Source organism: Agelaius phoeniceus, chromosome 6 (genome assembly GCF_051311805.1).
Source record: "Agelaius phoeniceus isolate bAgePho1 chromosome 6, bAgePho1.hap1, whole genome shotgun sequence".
NCBI classification, from domain to species: domain Eukaryota; kingdom Metazoa; phylum Chordata; class Aves; order Passeriformes; family Icteridae; genus Agelaius; species Agelaius phoeniceus.
The window spans coordinates 16,401,520-16,420,991 of record NC_135270.1 but is presented as its reverse complement, the minus strand read 5'-3'; the positions used below and the strand labels follow the sequence as shown (position 1 = coordinate 16,420,991).

General features: G+C 40.6%; 1 protein-coding gene across 1 annotated transcript in view; it reads left to right on the top strand.

Annotated features, from left to right (window-relative positions):
* The window catches only part of KCNQ1 (potassium voltage-gated channel subfamily Q member 1), a 330,737-nt gene extending 312,228 nt beyond the window's left edge, over positions 1-18,509 (top strand). Inside the window, exon 16 of the mRNA XM_054634841.2 lies at positions 16,544-18,509. Coding sequence (XP_054490816.1) covers positions 16,544-16,747 — 204 coding nt within the window. The 3' untranslated portion in view covers positions 16,748-18,509. The remainder of the gene's footprint in view (positions 1-16,543) is intronic.
* The last annotated feature ends 963 nt before the right edge of the window (positions 18,510-19,472 follow it).

Below are 19,472 nucleotides of genomic sequence, written 5' to 3'. Positions count from 1 at the left end.
TGAAGGCTTGGCTAGAATTTGCATGACAGGGTTGGGTTTTAAAAAGTAAAAGAAAAGACTGTCTCTGTGCACTGAAGAAAGGTTTGCTTTACACAATGCACCATTTAGTCACAGGAGTTCTTTGCAGTGACGTGTCATTTACTAGATTCTATTACTGTAGGGGATATGTTGCGTGCAAGTGGACAAACCTTTGGAGTGTGCTCTTCTGAGTGCTAGCTGTGATCCATCTTTTCAGGGCATTTATATTACCTTAATCCCATTGACATCAATAAGTTTACTCCTCATTTACTCTGGAATGAAAGAGGAGTGAACTGGGACTATTGTATATTTAGGCGACATTGTTGCAAAACATGTCCCGTTCCTGAGTCAGCCGAGGGAGAGAGAGGGGCTCATGCAGTACACAGAGCTAAAGGCATTATTGTTTTTCCAACGTTGCCTAATGAATCTGGCTGAAAAGGGTCACACAAATGGTAGAAAAAATTTGCATCTACATGTCCATGAAAATTTATGCTGTGTGCTTGTACAGATGAAGTACAGATTAAAGAGTTTGGAGATGATTTGATAGAAAATATTTTGATTCATTGCCTTTAGCTTGAATGTTATAGTTCCTAGGCACCTTAGGAAGAATTTGTGTATTTGGTCATTTGCATCCTTTTTAGCATTCACATAGGAGGCAGTTGTGAAGATGCCAAATCCTTCAAGGATCCCTTCTCTGCCCTGGCTCTCCATTATTTTTCTGCCCTGGCTCCTGTTCTTTGCTATTTCTGAACAAATCCTGCCTCTGCTTCCCTTTTATTTACCCCATATATGGCACTGGGGCACAGAGCAGCTGCAAAAAGCTGGATGGAGACCTCTGCCCACGCCCTCAGTGCTTCTTGTCTTTGGAAAATGCTGTTGTTATTTGGGTACTGGGGGCAGCATGACACCTTGGCGTGTGTTTAATTGAAGGCAGCACCTACCTAAAGTAACCTTCTGCTCTGTGATTTCCCAGTGACAAACCTGCTGACAGCTTTTACATGCAGTGATTAGGAGAAGAGTAATGTGAAATGCAGATATCTCTGCCCCCTGCAGCCACTTAGATGCTGGTTTTCACATAATGTGCCATTGATTCTGCACGTTTTGCATATTGAGCTAAGGGAAGTACCAGTGCTGATTAGCATCAGTGTGAACAGGGACTTTCTAGGGAGGACTGAACATGACTTCATGGGGAACTACATCAGTGAAAGAAATGAATGCTGACCTTGGCATTTGAGTTCCAGCATAACTGTGGGTGCATAAATAGCACATGTGAATCACAAAGTGAGTAAAATTAAATTATTTATTCTCCAATGCTTACAAGTTTTGCTGTGTCAGGCATTGGTATATAATGAGAGATGGGAAAAAAATGTTATTAATATGAAAGTCAGAAGAATCACAGAATCACTAAAAATAGTGCTAAACTTCAGATTTCAACAACAGTTTCTGATTACTCTTTTCATTTCCTCTATTCATTCCAGTATTTTGTGTCCAGCAATGGGGTATCCCGGTCTTTCACCTTTAGAGACTTCAGAGTGTGAATCTGTTTCCAGGGTTGCCTAGTTTTGCAGCACTGGAATGACTGCTCCAGAAATATAATGATGTCTGTCTCCTGGGGTGGCTGATTTAAAACCTTTGCCATGAGCAGTGACCCCCAAGCGAGTGAAGTGCGTAATTAGTACAGGTGTTCACTGTACTAACAAAAGCATTTGGAGGCTCAGGGACAGTCTGCAAAGATTGAGTTAATGTCATTTTCCACACAGGGCAAGCTGCTTTGTCCAGCGGGGACATACAAGCCCTAAATTAACTGTAGAATTATAAACAGACCATAATTACAATACATAAGGAGAGAAACCTCATTTTGACCTCTTGTATTGTGCTTTCACTTGTATTGTGCAAAGTTACAGACTATGTGCTTCACTTCTATCCAAATACATGGATCTTCCTCAGTGAAAAGCTCACCAGGAGTCGAGGGCACTCAGAGAGTAAGGGAAGTGTGGAGCATTTTGCAGCAAGGCGTTGCAAACAAGCTTGACAGCGTTTCCTCTGCGTGAAATATTCCTGTAGAAACGGTTCCCTGGAAAATGGCATTTATTTCTATTGCATTGGAGAGATGCTGTGATTTGAACAAGCTTAGCTTTAGCCAGAGGCTTATTTTGCTATTGTACTAGATGCTCTGTTGTGCAGCAACAGGGGAGGAAAACACAAAGAATCACGATAAAGTTATATTTGTGATGATGTGTCTGTGTGTCTGCACATCATCTGCAGGCTGTGGATTTATTAGTTTTTAAGTCAGTAGAGCTGTTGTATAAATAATGCATATCAGAGCTGGTCCCACATGGTGCACTCACTGGCACATGTACACTGTGAGTACTCCCTGAGCCAGAGAAGAGTAAGTGCAACCAGACCTCCTGTGTCCTCTCTGAAAATCAGCTTTTAAGAGGCAGTGTCAGACACTTGTGTCATTATGACAGTCCTTGTCCCCTCTAGAAACATGCACTGGTGTGGTTATTGTGGGGGTCTTAGGCAGTGTAGGTGCTGTTCCTGGCTCAGACATTGTTTTCTGCAGAACCTGAGGCAAGCCATTTCACTTTCTGTTGTTTCCATTTCCTCAGCCATGACTACTGGGTGTGATAAACATTTTGAGGCTTGGAAGTCAAAAATGAAAACAGAAGCACTTGCTCATGTTTATAATCTTTGTTATTCCCACTGCTGTTCTGGATTTATCTTAAAACTTAGATATAACTTGAAAAGTTTGTTTCTTGATGGCCATGGTATTTGCAAGTCCAGGCTGGATGGGGTTCTGAGCAACCTGGTCTAGCGGAAGGTGTCCCTGCCCATGGCAGGGGTGTTGGAACCATAAGATGATATTTAGGGTCCCTTCCAGGACATTCTGTGATTCCATGAAAATATAAATCAACAGTTCAGGTACTATGAGCAGAAGCATCTTGCACCCTAAAGGAGCTGTGATGTTTGAGACTGAAGTAAAGCTCTTTCACATTTCAGAGCAGATGTGTCAGAGCTAAAGCTGTTAGTCAAATCACATACAGTCACCCGTGAAAATGGATGAAAAAATCTTTATTAATTCTGAATTATGTTGGCATTTTAATCTGTAAAGTCCTTAGTAGGTACTATGTGACAACTTTTTTCAAAGGTTGCATGATTAGGGGTGAATGAATTTCTCCTGAGTAGCTGATTAGTCTATCTATTGGACTGGGGCAAAAATACTACTTAACAAAAGAGATTAACAGAACAAAGAAAACAAATTACTCCAGAGTAACCTTTTTCCCTCATTCGAGGAAAATATGCAGAGAAAATAGAAAATGCCTGCAGCTAAACCAGTTCGTGTGGTGATACCCAGATCTTCCAAGCAAAGCATGGTCTGGCCCCTGTGAACAGCCATGATCAATCTCCAGGAGGAGCAGGCTGCAGCTTGCCTCAGACACAGGGTGCTGACTCTCTGCTCTTCCCTTCCTGGAGTGCCACTGTCACTGAAGTCTCCCTGGTGAATGCCCAAGACAGACTTGGTCCCTCTCTGTGGAGGAGCACCCTTTATGTGATGATGTCTCTCGTGACTTGCAGCTACTGAAGATCCTGTAGAGCTCTTTGGCTGTCTCAGACAGGATTCAGTACCTTCTTTATGCCACCATGATGCTTTCCCCTGCTTTCACTGTATCACTGCTTTTTGTTCCTCTCTGTAAAGGCTGAGGAGTGTTACCCTGTGCTGTGGAACAGATGCTGCCTCCCCATCACTAAGAAGCTGCATTTTGTTATTGATTTAACAGGGATAGTGCAGCCCTCGATGGCAGGGGCTGGATGGGAGAGAGCCAGCCACGTGTTCATGCTCTGCCTCTGTGTGATTATAACAGTCCTGGTTGGAGGGGGAAATGGAGAGGGGGAATGTCACAAAGCTTTATGGTCAAGACTGTCACCACCTCTGCCTGAAGAGTCTTCCAGCATTTCATCATGTCTAGACTATATGTGCTGTGTGATCTTGTGTAGTAGCCTCCTCTATCATAATATAATATTACAAAGCCCAAAGCTCTTTTGAGTTTTGAACAGTAAATGGCCATCATTATCTTCAGAATGAGCAATTCAGGCTACTGCCTAAGAACCAGAAGAGTAAGAGGTGGATGCACATCTAACATCTGGAGCTGGGCAGATCATTTAGTCTTCAAGCCTGTCACAATGATTAATCAGCTAGGAAAGACTGTGAGCCTTTTGCTTCCACCGCAGTGCAGTTGCTTGTGCTGCCAAGAGATCCACTTTTGAGTCATGGTTTACCATCCAAACAAATGCCCAGCCTGGCTGTATTCCTAGAAGAAGTTACTGACAAAGAAATGCACTAAGGATTTTTTGTTATCTTGGTCATCCATTACATTTTTCAACCATGTTATTTTGTCAGGAACATTTGCTTACTTTTGAGGGCATTATAGCTTAAAATGTTATGGAAAAGAGCCTTGATATTTTAACTGACTCAAAACCAGAGGGAAATCTGCAATGAATGGGGAAAGTTAACCCATGCAGAACTTGCCACCAGTAGCAGTCAAATTATCTGTCTCTTAGTTTTCAAAATGTATGAAGCCTCCAAAGTCTTGGGAAATTGGCTTAACACCATAAGGTTTTATTTAAGCAGTAGGAAAAAAAGGGAACAGATATGAGTCTTTAAAATCTAGGTTTTGGTACCTTGGTGTATAGAGAAGACCTGTTTTTGAGGTTTCCTCTGCAAGAAAGTTGGTCAGAAGTTAACTCTGGAAATTGAAGCTGATATTCTTGCATAGCTGGTTGGCTTCAGAATTTGAAATGTTAAGCAAAAATGTTTAAAACTACAAAATGCGTAACAAAATAATCACTTCATTCCCCCCGAATTCAACTGGCAGAGCTGTTGAACTCCTGCAGGCATGGTAATGACTTTGTATGACCCATGAAATTTGACTGAAAACCCTTCTTCATTAGCAGTTGGTTGCCTTTGTTGTAGTTTTGCTCCTGGTATCCCAAAGATCTCCTAGTTTGCCTTTATGAATAACACCATGACAGCCAACAAGCAGTTTCTTTTCCTTGTAAACATGAGTTTCCACTGGTAAATATATTACATTCTAGTTCACTCATTGGTTATTTGCTGGCTTGTGATTGATTGTAGCTGCCTACACTTTTTGAAGTGCTCAAAATGAAACAAATGAAATGTGCCTTTGGGATGTCCGTTGATTTTAGAGGGTGCAGATCACCTGCATCTTCTCCGGATTTCAACGGGGTTTTGCTGGATGCTTAAATTTCTACAAAATGCAAGTGGTTTTATATTTAGAAGTTTCTGAAGGAGATATTTCCAGGGATATGATTTCAGCAGAATTGAATGATGTTTCGAAAGGCTGGGGGAGTAGAGTGGGCTCACAGACTTTTTATCACCACTGAATTTCACCTCTGATCTCTGTGCAGCCCCTGGGAATGAAAAGTGCCTTTGGAATTGTGTGTGGTTTTCTTTCGTTCCACTGAGCTTTCCCACTGAAATTTTCTGTCTTGCATCTGTGTCTTTGTAAAGCTTAATGCAATGGCAAAACAAGAGGCCGCCTCCTTTCTGAGGAGCAGGCTCAAGCCAACAGGAACACAGCCCTGGTTTTGTGTGTTCAAAATGGGTGCAAACTTGCCACCTTATTTATCACCAGGATTTCTAACCTACAGATGCCATGGCCCATAAATGACTTCCCCATAATAATATTTATCAAAGTATTTCTGGTCTAATTATTCATGCTGAGCTTGTTCTCTAAAAATTTCTCTTGAAAGAATCTTTTTAAAGATTTTTCTTTTGAAAACATATTCATGACCACATCAAACAGAGATTCATGTTGCCGTTAGTTTAATTACCAGCAGCCCTCAGGGAAAACTCACTCAAAACTCACTGTTGTTGTAATTGCTTCTCTCCCTTTCTCTCCCCCACTCTTTTTACCTTTCCAGTTTTGATTGCTGCAGAAGTCATCATATGGTTACTCATTTTTTAAGCTCATTTTAAGTACTAATGGGTTTATGCCCTTTTTGCCCATATAGTAACTATCAAATTATAAATAATTAGTAGAATCTGGATGCTGAAAAAGGAGCTGGCCAAAAACAACCACTTTTTTGAGATAACAGTTGAAGTTACCTTTGTTTTTAACTTTTTGAGTAAAAAGGCAGATAGTGATGTCCTTCCCAGTGCCATGCCATAAGATCAGATCCATAACCTGTGGATCTGTTCCAGCTATGAAAGCCACTACACCTAGTCTGGCTTTATTCCCTTTGAAAAGCAGCATGGATGCCTCATTTGGGTGAAATGCAAAGCATAACATAAGCAGTGCTGACCTAACACGACATGATACATGGCAGATTTGCTTTAAAAAGAGCAGCAGTCTCAAATCTGTTTTGAATTAGAAAAAGTGTTTGAGGGAAAGGAAGGAAAAAGGGAACCATTTCGTAGCAGGCATCTGAAAAATAACAGTTTGGAGGAAGGAGGAAAAATTGTCAGGCAAAACCTTACAGTTAAAGCTGAAAAATGTATTTCTAACACAGGGGATTATGAGTGTATATCTTACTCTTTGTTTTTTTTTTAAATAAAATCTTGGCAACTTAAGTGCATACTGTGATGGTCCAGAATGAGAACAGCTACTCAAAGGTGAAATTATCAGCAGTACTCTGGCAAGAGGTTATTAGTCATAGTCCCAGTATCATACAAGAGCCAGAGCCAAGGATTCAAGAAGCAAAACATTCCCCTTTGGAGAGAGGTCAAGATTAGTCACTTTTGTTTTCTTTATTGGGAGGAGGGGGACAGTGGGGGTTGGGTTGATTTGGGGTTTATTTTGTTGGGGAGAGGAGTTTTGGACATATTTTTATGCCAGTTGGGTCTTGTACTCTACACTTTTTAACCCCAAAGTGCTGTAAATATGCCACTGTTCCACACAGGGAACGGGAATCTACAGCTTGGGGAAAGCTGTTGTCTGACAGCCAAACTCCTGACAAGGAAAATATGGAGTGATATTCAGAGGCTGTACTGCTGTGGCGCAGCCAGCAGAAAGGGTCCTCCAGAGGCAAGAGCCACAGGGAGTTTTCTTCACATCTGTGGAGCTGGAGCATCTGAAATACAAGTGCCTGTTAGCCAAACAGAGAGCCTTTCTTTCCTCTGCAGAGAGGTACCGGGGTGTTCAACCAGAGGGACCCTGCAGAGAAACGTTTTGCTGGACAAGAATGTGATTGAGAATGAGAAAGAAACCTGTTTTCCAACCCCCTGTCTCGATAATAGAAACCAGAAAGGTGCTGTGAGGTTTTCCTTGAGACTGGAAGATGTGTCCAGGACAGGGAGAGTATTTTCAAGGTTTTGTTAGAGACACTCATCCAAGCTGATGTTAGGAATGGTTATTGTATCTGAAGGTGGGCTGCTGGCTGTGCTGCCTCAGTTTCCCCCACGCTGTGCTGGCAGTAACAGGACTTATCTGCTGTGCTTAGGTGCACCCAGGTTTGCACAGTGCTGCAGATGCACTAAACATGGAATCATAGACCATCCTGAGTGGGAAGGGACCCACAAGGATCATCAAAGGCCAACTCCTGGCCCTGAATATGGCCATCATTTATTCTAGAACACTATTCAAACTATTACACAGAGATAAGGGGCTTTTTTTCCCTAGTTTCTTTGATCAATATTTCCACTATATTTCTTGTTATCTCAAGCCTGTTTCCCATCCTCCATAAGGCTGGATTTCAATTTAAGCATAATTTGGGAAGCTGTTTATGATTATGGTGCTGGATGGATATCCAGCAATTTTTGCAGATACATTAACTTCTAATACTTCTGGTATCATTGATTCACTTGTAAAGAAAGAATCCCTCCCTTCTTGCCAACTCATGTCTTATCTTTAAACAGAGAGGGAGGAAAGTTGTGTCTGGTCAGAGAGATACTGTTTCCTGAAGGTGGGGCTATAGTTAATAAAGATAAGCTAATTCTTGAAAATATCAGAGTATTCAGTTAATAGGATAGGGGGATTTGATCATCTTTGGTAGTTTCTGATGAAAGTTATATTTAGAGACAAGACCCTCACCTTCACTTTCCTGGCTTCATGCAAGGAGGGAAAAATATTCCAAACTCCCTTGTTTATCTACTGATACACTGCTAATTTAGAGGAAAGGGTTAAAAAAAAATCTGACCTTTGTAATATTTTAGAGAAAAAAAAATTGCTGTATCCTGAGGCAGTGCTGGGCCAAAGACTGTAGATTTTGGATGCTGTTCTAACTTGAAAATTTCCATGTGTTTTAAGTCTCATCTGATTTATCTAAAACAAGAGTCAACCACAAATTTTAATTGCTTGGCTATAGCTTTCTGGATGCCAGATAGATCTGTGAGCGTTGCAAACATCTGGGCATGGACTGAGTGCTGGGAGGCCAGCAGGACAGGCCTGGGGAGTGGTGAGGCAGCAGATGGGCCTCGTGGCCCAAGACTACACCTAGAACTAAAGAAAGACTCTCAGGAAAAGCTGATTTCCAACAGTTTGGTTGCTTTAAAGAAGCCAAATATTTTTGCAAGTTGTTAATAATGGCAAGAAAAGTGCTGAACAGAGACCCCAGTTCTCTGCTCTCTTCTTCAGTGGCAGCTGTTTCCAGTCCTGCTTCTGACCATCTTCTGCAGCCACATCCATCATGGTGCTCATTCCTATCTTGACTTACTAGCATTTTAGGTCATCCCTTCCCAACATTTTTGCCCTCAAGCCTTTCTGAATCCTCTCCACTTCTAAAAGAATCATGGAATCATCGTAGAATGGCCTGGGTTGGAAGGGACTTTAAGATCATCCAGTTCCAACCCCCTGCTATGGGAACACCTTCCACAAGACCAGGCTGCTCAGAGCCCCATCCAACCTAGCCTCAAACACTTCCAGGGATGGGGCATCCATAACTTCTCTGTACAGCTTGTTCCAGTACCTCACCAGCCTCAGAGCAAAGAATTTCTTCCTCACACCTAGCCTAAATTGCCCCTCTTCCAGTTTGAACCCAGAAAAAAGAATTCCTAAAAAAAGTGCTGTTCTGAAATCTTTCAAGGTCTTACACTCCCTAACAGTCCATGACCAAATGCATTTCATTCTCCTGTAATTTAATTCTCCCAATTGCCAGCATCCTAGTGACCTCTTTGTTAGAAGGAGTGGTTTGTATTCATCTTACCTTGCTTCTGTTAGTCAAGCAGCAAGTTATAGACAAATAATCTTATGAAGGTTACCTCTAAAAAACCAAATTAATTTGTTTGTAACCTTTGATTTCTACTTATTCCTCAAAATTTTTAAAATCTTAAAGGAATTGCTCTCTTACATAAGCACAACATCTGTTGTTGGTGCTTGTTTCTTCATAGGGAAAAGTGGCAGTATCATAGAAGAGAGTTTTGATAACCTGCTGCTAATATTCTTTATTTGGTCTGCTGTATTTCATATTGTATTATTTATTCCATCACATATTACTGAAGTGGATTTTTCATATCAATTTTTCTGTTTTTCACCCATCAGAGCATGTCTCTTACTGCCACTGGTTTCAAATATAATTCAGGGGAGACACCTAATCTGAAAAACGACATCATAGTTGTAACCTACCCTCTCCTAAGAATCATTAAAGAAATGGAGCTGAGTGAATAGTTAACCAGAGGTGTCATATTTCCAGAAACTTTAAGGAAGTTTTTAGAAAAACATGCTTTTCTTTGAGAAAAGGAACATTTGGAAAAGAAAAATAATTCTATGCAGTTTAGTTACTTGCTAATCAAAATTGCTTTCCCAATCCTAATAGAAAGAACAGATGCATAAATCAACCATGTAATTTCTCCCATTTCCTATAGCTTGAGCATTTGCTACCCTAGATCTTGTGCTGCACAACCAGAACAAAATTCTTCAAACAAACAAAAACTGCTTTATAGTGCCACAAGTATTACAGTCAGTAATCAAATGGCTACATGCTGTTGTTGCCAGTTTAATTCCCAAAGCTATTTTTAAAAATTGTGGTACAAAACTGAGTTTCTTTACAGTGCATTAGGAATTTACTGTAGAAGTCAAGCCCTTTGTAATAGTTCACTGATAGCAAGATAACTTCTGGAGAATCAGAGCCAGCAACTGGTTTATAAATCCTGGTTGTTGCTGAGCTCTGATCCTGGCTCCATGGCTCAGAATTTTCTCCCCAGCATCATCCCCCTCTGTTGAATGCACAGGCAGCACACCCTGATCAATTATGAATTCTCAGCAGCTGTTCAAGGGCTCTTACTACAAAAAGTAGATGGTTTTTATACTTTTGAGAAGTGTAAGATAAATATTTTCCTATAAAAATACACAGCAAGACGAGAGCAGCAACAATCTCAGTTTATTGAAAAAACAGAACCATTTTTAGTATGTCGAAGCAGAGATTGTCACTGATAGCTTTAGGCAAGAGAGCTCATTTTAGAACTCAGGGTGTAGCAAGTGCCTTTCTTTCCAAAGATACTCTTTGTCTGAAAAATACCCATTTTATTTGTCAGTGGTTAAGACAGTGGTTACAGTGTTCATATGTTTTCATTGACTAGAAAGAGACTTTTTCATGTCTCAACCCTCAAAACCTGTCAATTTTGTTCTTCAGAACCTCAGCCTTCCTGTTTTCTGAGCAATGATCAGTCTTACAGTAGTGTTTTTTCACTGGCTCCACTTCTTCTATCCTTCCCCTGGACACCACACACATATTTTCTTCTTTGTCCAACTCTCAAGAGAAAGTACAGACAGTCTGGAGAGCAAATCTCCCTTCATGCAGATTACATTCTCCTTTGAACACCTCAGGGGCAGAAATATAACCTCCAGCAAAACTGCTGCCTCATCTCAGGCAACAAAGTAAACACATCAAAGATGGAAGTTCTGATAGGGGGTTTTGCAAGAATCTGGGATCTTGGGCATTGCAAATGGAAGGGAGGCACATTCCATGATTTTTGAAGAATCATGCACCTGAAGAAAGAAATGTTCCTTAATAATACTGAAACCATTGGTCTCTCCTGCCACTATTATAGAGAAATCTTTAAAATCAATTCTCTGTGAGGATTCCCATACCTGTCTCTGAGCTCCTCTAGAAGGCCACTCCTAACATCATTCCTGTTCCTGTCCTCAGAGCATTAACTTTTATGTTCCAGCATAAAGCATTAACTTTTAGAAACGCTGATACCGACATGTGAGAGGACTTAGCAAGAAGAGGAGCCAGGGAGTTTCTCTCTGAAGCTTCCTCAAGTATTCTGAAGAACTTAAATAGGAAGAATCCCACCAAAGACAACTGTGATTTATAAGCACGTTTTCTTCCAGAGCAGTCTCAGTGTTAAGCTGGATACTGATACATTCCTTCATAACATTGCCATTAACAGGTATCATAAGTTCTGGAATATTTTTTGCCTTTCATCTTCTCTCCAGCTGAGTCATTGGTGTGCCTGGTGATTATTCTGTTGGCAGAAATGACTTTTTTGTGTGTTTTTATGGAAGATAAAGCTACCTTATTATTCAGTATGGTACTGAACAGCAGACACATTAGAGATTTGATACAATGTGGAGAGATGCTCAAAGAAAGCGTCCTTTTTTATTCCCCCAGAAGTTTGCTACACTGCAGAACAATAGGGTCCTCCTTAGTAAGAGGCCACTAGAAGTACTGAATACATGAAGGTCTCCCCAATCTTTTTTGGCTGTTTTGAAAAAGTGCCTTAAATAATCAGTTCTCTTTGAGCCAAAAAGCTGCACCCACAGGAATGAATGTTACTTAAGTCAGGGCAGCAGACTTGGGAGTTTAATGTTGTAAAAGCAGCTGAAATCTTCCTTTATCACATTTTCATTCAGCCAAGTGTTGCTTGCGTCCTGGTTTCCCTCTTCTCCTTTAGCAGCTTCATGCTTGGGTCTCTTTACTGAGAGCAAGGACAGCCCCCCTGAACTCACTGAGTGAGCAATGAGCTGATAAAAATTCTCTTCATTATGGACAAAAAATCTGTTTAATCAGTGAACCATGTTAAGAACATAGGTAGTTATAAAACAGCATTCTATTCAAAGGGACTATGATTTTTACCCTTAATATTTACTTTTAAAATCTCTGAGGATGAGAATGACAAGCAGATGACACAGCTTTAATCAACAGTATTAATCAACCTTGATCTCTGCAGATTATGGAGCAATACTTGGGATAACCTATTAATAATTTGTGGTCTTTGTGGCTGAAATTATGCCAAACTCAAAATTTTGTCCTTCAGCTTCCCATGGCTGAAAATACTGTTCCACTCAGCTCTGTAATTGTGTCTGTGATTGCCTTTTCCTGGTAAATTCCTATAATTAGTTTTGGGAGTAGGTCTCCAAAGTGCTACCCTTTAGTTCTCCATTACAGGGGAACTTAAAAGAGACCCTTCTGTCCCTGGAGCTGTCCCTGGAGCCAACCACGCTTCTGTGTTTTGTTTTGGTTTGGTTGTTTTGTTTTTAAAATCAAGGAAATAAATTCATTGCTACACACTATGTTCCGGATCAAACCATGAACTTTTTATGAAAGCTTAAAATTAAAAAGTGTTTCAAGTTAATACAGCGTGAAGATTTGCAGAATTTTAATAGATAAAAAATAATAGACAATTTTAATTGGAAATTATTTTGTTCTTTCAGCAAGAACAGTCTCTGTCTTGTTCAGTAGCACCTCCTGGAATGCCTTTGATCCCTTTACAAATATTATTACCTTTGTAAGTGCATGTCACTAAGGGTATGAGAATTGGGATTGTTCAGCCTGGAAAAGAAAGGCCTTGGAGTGACCTACTTGTGGCCTTCCAGCACCTGAAGGGAGCCTACAGGAGAGATGGAGAGAGGCTATTATAACTGCATGTTTTAACTTTTCCTCATAATGTGCCATTTAAGATTTGTGTGCTAATCTTTCAGCCTTCATGAGGAACTGTTTGGTTTTGGGTTGTTTTTTTTTCTCAGTGCACTGCATGGATGGGATTTCATTCATTTCTAAGAGAGAGATTCAAAATTGTTTAAATCTTCTCTCCATCTGTGCTCAATCTATGATTCTTGGAGTTGTACTTTTTTTTTAAACTAAACTCAGAGGATGGAAAGATTTTGTATTCATACAATATTTCAGTAAGACTTAGGAATAACTGTGGTGTGTAATTTCTGAAGTTTCAAACACTGCTTCCTCTTCCCAACAACTGTGAAATACAAAGGAAATTATTTTGCATATAAAGAATCTGATCATCCAAACATCATGCTTCTAATGAAACATAAATCAACTACAAAGAGCTTACTTAGTTTTTCCTAAAGGAAACAAATCAGTCTGAGTTATTTTTCTATGTAATTAACAATGTTTGCTGTTTTAAGTAGAGAGATCAGAGTTGTTCAAAGCGGTTAAGATTAGAGCAACATCAGCAGTTTTTCTGTTTGCTTTACTTTTATTCCTTCTGGCATCAGAGCTAATTTCTAATCAAGTAAATGTGTTTGAAAGTATGATTCAGGGGGGATGATACATTTCTCCATGCTAACTGCCTAAAGCTGGCTTAATAAAAAGGATATTGCACACAATGACATTTTTCTAGTGGGTATAATTATCTCTGCAGCAAGCAAGTGAATGATGTATTTCAGGATGTGTGTTTGGATGATGACAGGCAGATTGGGCACATTAATAAGCCAGGCTGTTCACCAGCAAGCCTCTTTTTCTGGTACATCAGAGGCCTGTGATGACAGTAGAAGCTGCCTTCTGGTGGCTCTTACTTCTCCTTTCAAAATATCTCATCCTTTAGGCAGATACTCCTTTGGCAGAATTAAAAATGGGGGCCCACTGCTGCCTCGTTTGCCAATGTCATCTTTTCTGATAGAGCCCCAAGAAGCAGAAGATCCATGTACAGAAATCCAGACTGCACCTTCTCTTGTAACATCCAAAGAACATATTACTATTTGGGATTGATGATTCAGTCCAAGGTCGGTACAGAGCCCACTGAAGCCACTGGGAGTCTGTGCTTGCCAAAATCTACCACTGAGTCCAGTGTGTCTTGGAGCAAGCCCTTCAGGGGCACTGAACCCCCTGGGAAATGGAAAGCAAAACTGATTAAACAACAACTAAACACAATCAGCTTTCTGGACCTCCCTCCACAAAATCTTTGTGGCTTTAGAGCCCTACCCCAAAGAGCAGGAGCATGGATGACAAAGGTCTTTACTTTAAATCTCATCTGGCTCAGCTCAATAGCAATTAGCTCCTGCCTCTGCTTCTGTGGGCCTCCTGCACTCCACAGCTGCAGCAGCCAGGCCTTGTTGCCCAGAAGAAATTAGACAATTATCTCTGGGAATTTATTTCCCAGCAAGAATATTCACTTCTCACTTCTCCCCAGTACTTCATCACCAAGATGCACAGCTGTTGAAGGACTATCCAGATCTCAGTCCAACCTACTGTCATGTTTAATAGTTCATCACTGCAAGAGTTTCATGAATGCACGTTTTCCAGATATATCTCCAGCCTGTGTTCCCTCTGGTAATCCCTGCCTGGAATCACAAATTAAGACACATATGCATATAAAAATCCCCCAGTTCATTTAGAATAGTTAGCAAAAAGACATTTCTTGTAGAAGGAAGAGTTGTCTTTTGCATTCTGTTTGTGTGGAGGCTTTTGCTGCAGTCCTTCCAGCAGAGTTGTCTCAGAAAACAATACCTGGGCAGTGGAGGATGCAGGAATGATGTATTTTTGTAGGTTTCACTACCACTGATTTGTGCTGTGACGCTTGGAGCATCACGAGTTTGCCATCTGTAATGGGCACCATTTGGGCAAAATGTGTCTTTTTTTAAGGGAGGGAATAAAGAGTGATGACATGAGAACCTGATGATATGCTCAGTTTTCCATCTGTGTTTCCTTCTAGAAATCTTGAACTTATCTGTTCTTCAGCTTCCTCATTTCATAGAATCTCATCTTTCAACAGCCATTTCCATCCAGAATTACTAGTGTTTCATGTACCATCTAGGGTGCTTTGCCTAATGTTTTCAAAACCAGCTGCAAAGTATAAATCTCTGGCACCTCATATTTTTAAATCACTGTATCTGCTTCCCTACCAGTTGTACAAAGTGTTTGAAAAAACACAGCATTTTCTCTATGGTGGAAAAACATTTTAGTCTCTGCTGAAATCCTCCAGGTTTGTTGATGTTCTGCTCAGCCTTACTGTCTTTTACTATCCTGTGTGATACTTGGATGACAGCCAGGCACATATAAATTGCTCCCACTCATGCTCTCTCTGGCAGTTTTATGTGCCTTCCAGTACTTTCTAGCAGATATTTTAGGCAACAATTTATTCCTATCACAGGGTTTTTTTCTGTTTGCTTTCTTTTCCCTTTCTAAAAAGTACTACATCTCTTTGCCTAGAATTTACTCAGTGTTTTGGGATCCCTGTGGATCAATGGGTCAGAGACTGCAATGACAAAATCAAGGCTTTCTTATTATGCTTGAAGAAGCTATTAGGAGGCCATAAGACAGAGTCTTACTGCCTAATTTCAATGCTTTTACCACACTAAGGGTCAGAGAGTGGGCAGGACTTTGAAGCTAGAAGTGCCTATGTTGCCCTTGGGATATTTTGCTCAGTGCAGAGAGGAGACTCCCAATGCCGGATAAAAGGAGTGACACTCCTAGAAACACCTAATTCTCAATTTTCCTCTGGCTACCACAGATACATGCCAATAAACATCCATAACCTAACCTCTTTTAGGTATCAGCTTTTTAATTATATTTTCTCCTAAACATTAAAAGAAAGACCAGGAAAAAGGAGGTGGGGGGGAGAAGAGAAATTAAATAATTTTAGGAGCCTCTGTCTAAAGAAGAAAATTAGCATTATGGAACAGGCTGAACCTGGAGTCCCCCAGTCAAGAAATGAATTTTAGGCCATCTTAGAGTTCTTAGTTTCTGTCTTGCTGGGGATCATGTCATTTCAGATGGCAATCCTAGGGAATGCTGTCTCGCTGGGTTTTGAGAGCATAAAACTGACTCATGTCCCACTCCCAGCTGCTCTTCACTCATGGCAGCAAAAACACCAATGGGCATTTTGTGGCCTGAGTTGTTGTTAATTGAACCCAAATATTGCAAAGAGCATCACTCAATCCCAGTTTAAGAGTTGATTAGATCACTGCAAATCAAGCAGTTATTTACTAGAGCATATTGGTACTATTAGGGCATAGAAACATGCTACAAGTTTATCACTTAACCAAAAAAAAAAAAATGGACACAATACTAACAAAAAAAAAGCCCACAGAAATTCAGTTCTGGGACTTAGTTCTCTATTCCAGCAGATCTCTTTAAAATCCTGTTTGTCATGTGTTCAGCCAGATATAAAATGTGTGTCAAAGCATACACTAGAGGTGAGTATTAGCAAGCTTGTCCCCATCCAACCCTGACCTATTGTATTAAATTCCTAATGATCTGTTTGATGAATCTGTGGTATCTTCACAGAGGTTGCTCTATTCCTAATTAATATTACACATATGCCACCCAGTTTGTTGCAATTTTCTTGCATGCTGCTCCTAAGCAACTCGGCCCTTTGCCTTTGTAGGTCACACAAATGGACCAGAAGCTGAACCTCATCACAGACATGCTGCATCATCTGGTTTCCCGTCAGCAGGGGGATCAGGGCAACAACAGGTCATCTCAGAGAGGCAACAGCAGCGTCAGTGCCGAGCTTTTCCTCCCTAACAACACCCTGCCCACCTACGAGCAGCTGACAGTACCGGCAGGGAACGAGGATGACATCTCCTGACGTGGTGCAAGGCTGGGTTGGGTTGTTCCTACTTTTCTCCTCCGAACAGGACTGAGTGTTGAGAACCAGGGAGAAATTAAGTTCATCAGCCAACCAAGAAATTGTGCAACTGCTGTATCCACACCACTAGTCTCAAACATGCTGAAGTTACCCACAGTAGCCAAAGGATTGCCGGGCTGTCTTCCACCAGGCAAAAAAACTTCTGGAAGCTCCACGATGATTTTGCTCCTGAACAAATGATCACAACTTATTTCTCAAAAAGACCAAAATGATGTAAAGACAGGCAAAATGGCAAGATTTAGAGCTCCTGTAATAATAATAATAATAATAGTAATAATAATATTCTAATAATACTTGAACTTAGACGGAAAAAAATGCATTCTGTTTATGAATCTGCAGATAGCAATTTATTTCTATTACTAAGGTTTTTAAAACAAACTAGGATAACTTATGTTGTTTTTATTGTATAAACATACACTAACATTCTAGACAATAACAAAACACATACTGAATGATTTTCTTTTTCTGTTTTATTTTAGTGTTACTACATAAACAGTTATCAGATAATGACCAGATTTTTAAAATCTGTTTTTCTTCAGGGAGGAACTAATCCTTAATCTGGAACAATACTATTTATAGTGGAAAGTGCTATAGATTTTCTAAGATATCAGTTTTTCATGGGGAGACAATAAAGTATTATATAGCAAAAAAATCATTCTGCTTTCTAGAAAATTGTTGCCAAAGAATTTATATATAAATAGAAAACACAGTGGTCTGAATGTACTTGTCCTGAGCATTTTAAAAGGAAGGCTTTCTACTTCTTAAATCTACTGGTTTTCAGCTTACAGATGCCAAGAATAATACTAGAGGCTGAAGTGGCTGGACTTCACTGGTCAAGTGTTTGAGCTGGCCACTCACAAAACATCCATAATCCCTGCAGGATTTCAGTTCAGGAAAGCATCTCTAATCCACACAGCACATACGGCAGTTTTAATGTTTTCTTGAATAACGTCTTGAGAAACTCAACCCCCTGCAAGAGTGGGTTGGTACTGACAAGTGCCAGCTCTTTATTTAGAGAATTGAGGGCCTCAGCTATGACCCATGGGGCTGAACCACACTGCCCCACAGGATGACTGCAATGAAACCAACAGTGTTGGCTCAGTGTGAGCTCTCACACACACAAGGTGAGCAGGAGTTGGGCTTTGATTACCACGGCTGAAATTACCAAGCCCTTGCAGAGACTCAGCACCTGAATTGTATCAGTCTTTAAAGCTGACAGCCTCAGGAAAAGCTCTTTAGTCCAGCCTGGTGGTAGTGGGACCTCAAACTGCTGGGGAAATGAGATGTAGACAGATTTATCAGCTCTTGCACTTTGAGCATCCTACACATCCAGTGCACCCTGTTCCCCTCACTGCAGAGCCTGTGCCCCACAGTGCTCTCCCTCTCCTGGGGGATGCCCTAGAGCCTCACACCTTGGCACAGCAGTTTATATGACCAGTCTTTTGACCAATATTACTAATCTGAAATACTGATGCATAATGAATTAGATCACAGGGAACCTTCTCATAGGGAACTCTCACATTCTGGGCTTTCTTTCCAACATTTCATCTCTTTGACTTGGACTGCAGAGAAAGTCCTGTATTAAATATCCTGTATTTAACTTTCCAGATTCTGTTACAGTTATCCAGCCTCTCTGTTGTACACTAGATAAATGTTAAGAATGTAGAAATTTACAGGCATAAAGAAGAATTGTATCAGGGCATTATGTTTTCATGGAAATCAAAATTATTCTCATGATTTTGAACATTTTTTAAATGAGATTCACTATGTAATTTCAGGTTATCAATCAGCCTGTTAATTTCCTAATAAAATACAGGACAAGAGTGCCATGTCTTTTGGTTATTCTAAAATCCAGACACTTGATATACACAAGAAAGCAGATGGCTTTTCTTCTCCTTTCTCTCTTAGCCCACTGTTCAGTGTAAGTATACCTTATTTGCAATGCATGACTGTAAGGCTTCTGCTGATTCTTCACTAGAGAAATAAAAGAAAACCTGGACTTTATCAGCTGGGATGACTGGAGAGAAAGGTGTGTCACATTGCCCTGGCTGAAAGCAGACAGGTCTGTGCATTTCTAGGGGCATTGTTTCAAACAGAAAATGCTTCCATTCCTGCCTGTTTGTTCCCAAGACCTTACCTCCATTCTCTGTTTGACACCTAATCTTGGTGATAGCAGCATGGCACAGCAAACATGTAATGCAAAACATGATGTCCCTTTCTTGTCAGTTGTCTATAACCATCTGAAAGTCTTCATTGGAACCAGATTCATTGGAATCACCAGATTTTACAGGTTTTTGAGGCTGGTAGCCAGTTGTGAGGTCAGTGATTCCTCACCTGAGTCCAGCTGATCCTTTCAGAAAGTACAAAGCACTGAGATCTACTACTTCAAACCAAATCCACCTCATCCTAAGGAAAAGAAGATGATCCCTTTACCCTGTTGAAGAGGGATGTAATAAAATGAACCACCCAAATTTGCCACGCAGCTGCCTGGAGCCAGCCTTCCACAAGGGCTCACCAGAGACAGATCTGACATCTCTCCTTGGAGGACTGCCTGGAATTATCTGCCCTGCTGGGGCTTCATATCTCAATGACTTCTCCTGGAAGCAGATGCCTCAGCATCTTTCTTGCCCAAAGAACAGCAGCAGTGGGAAGATGAGCTGAGCAG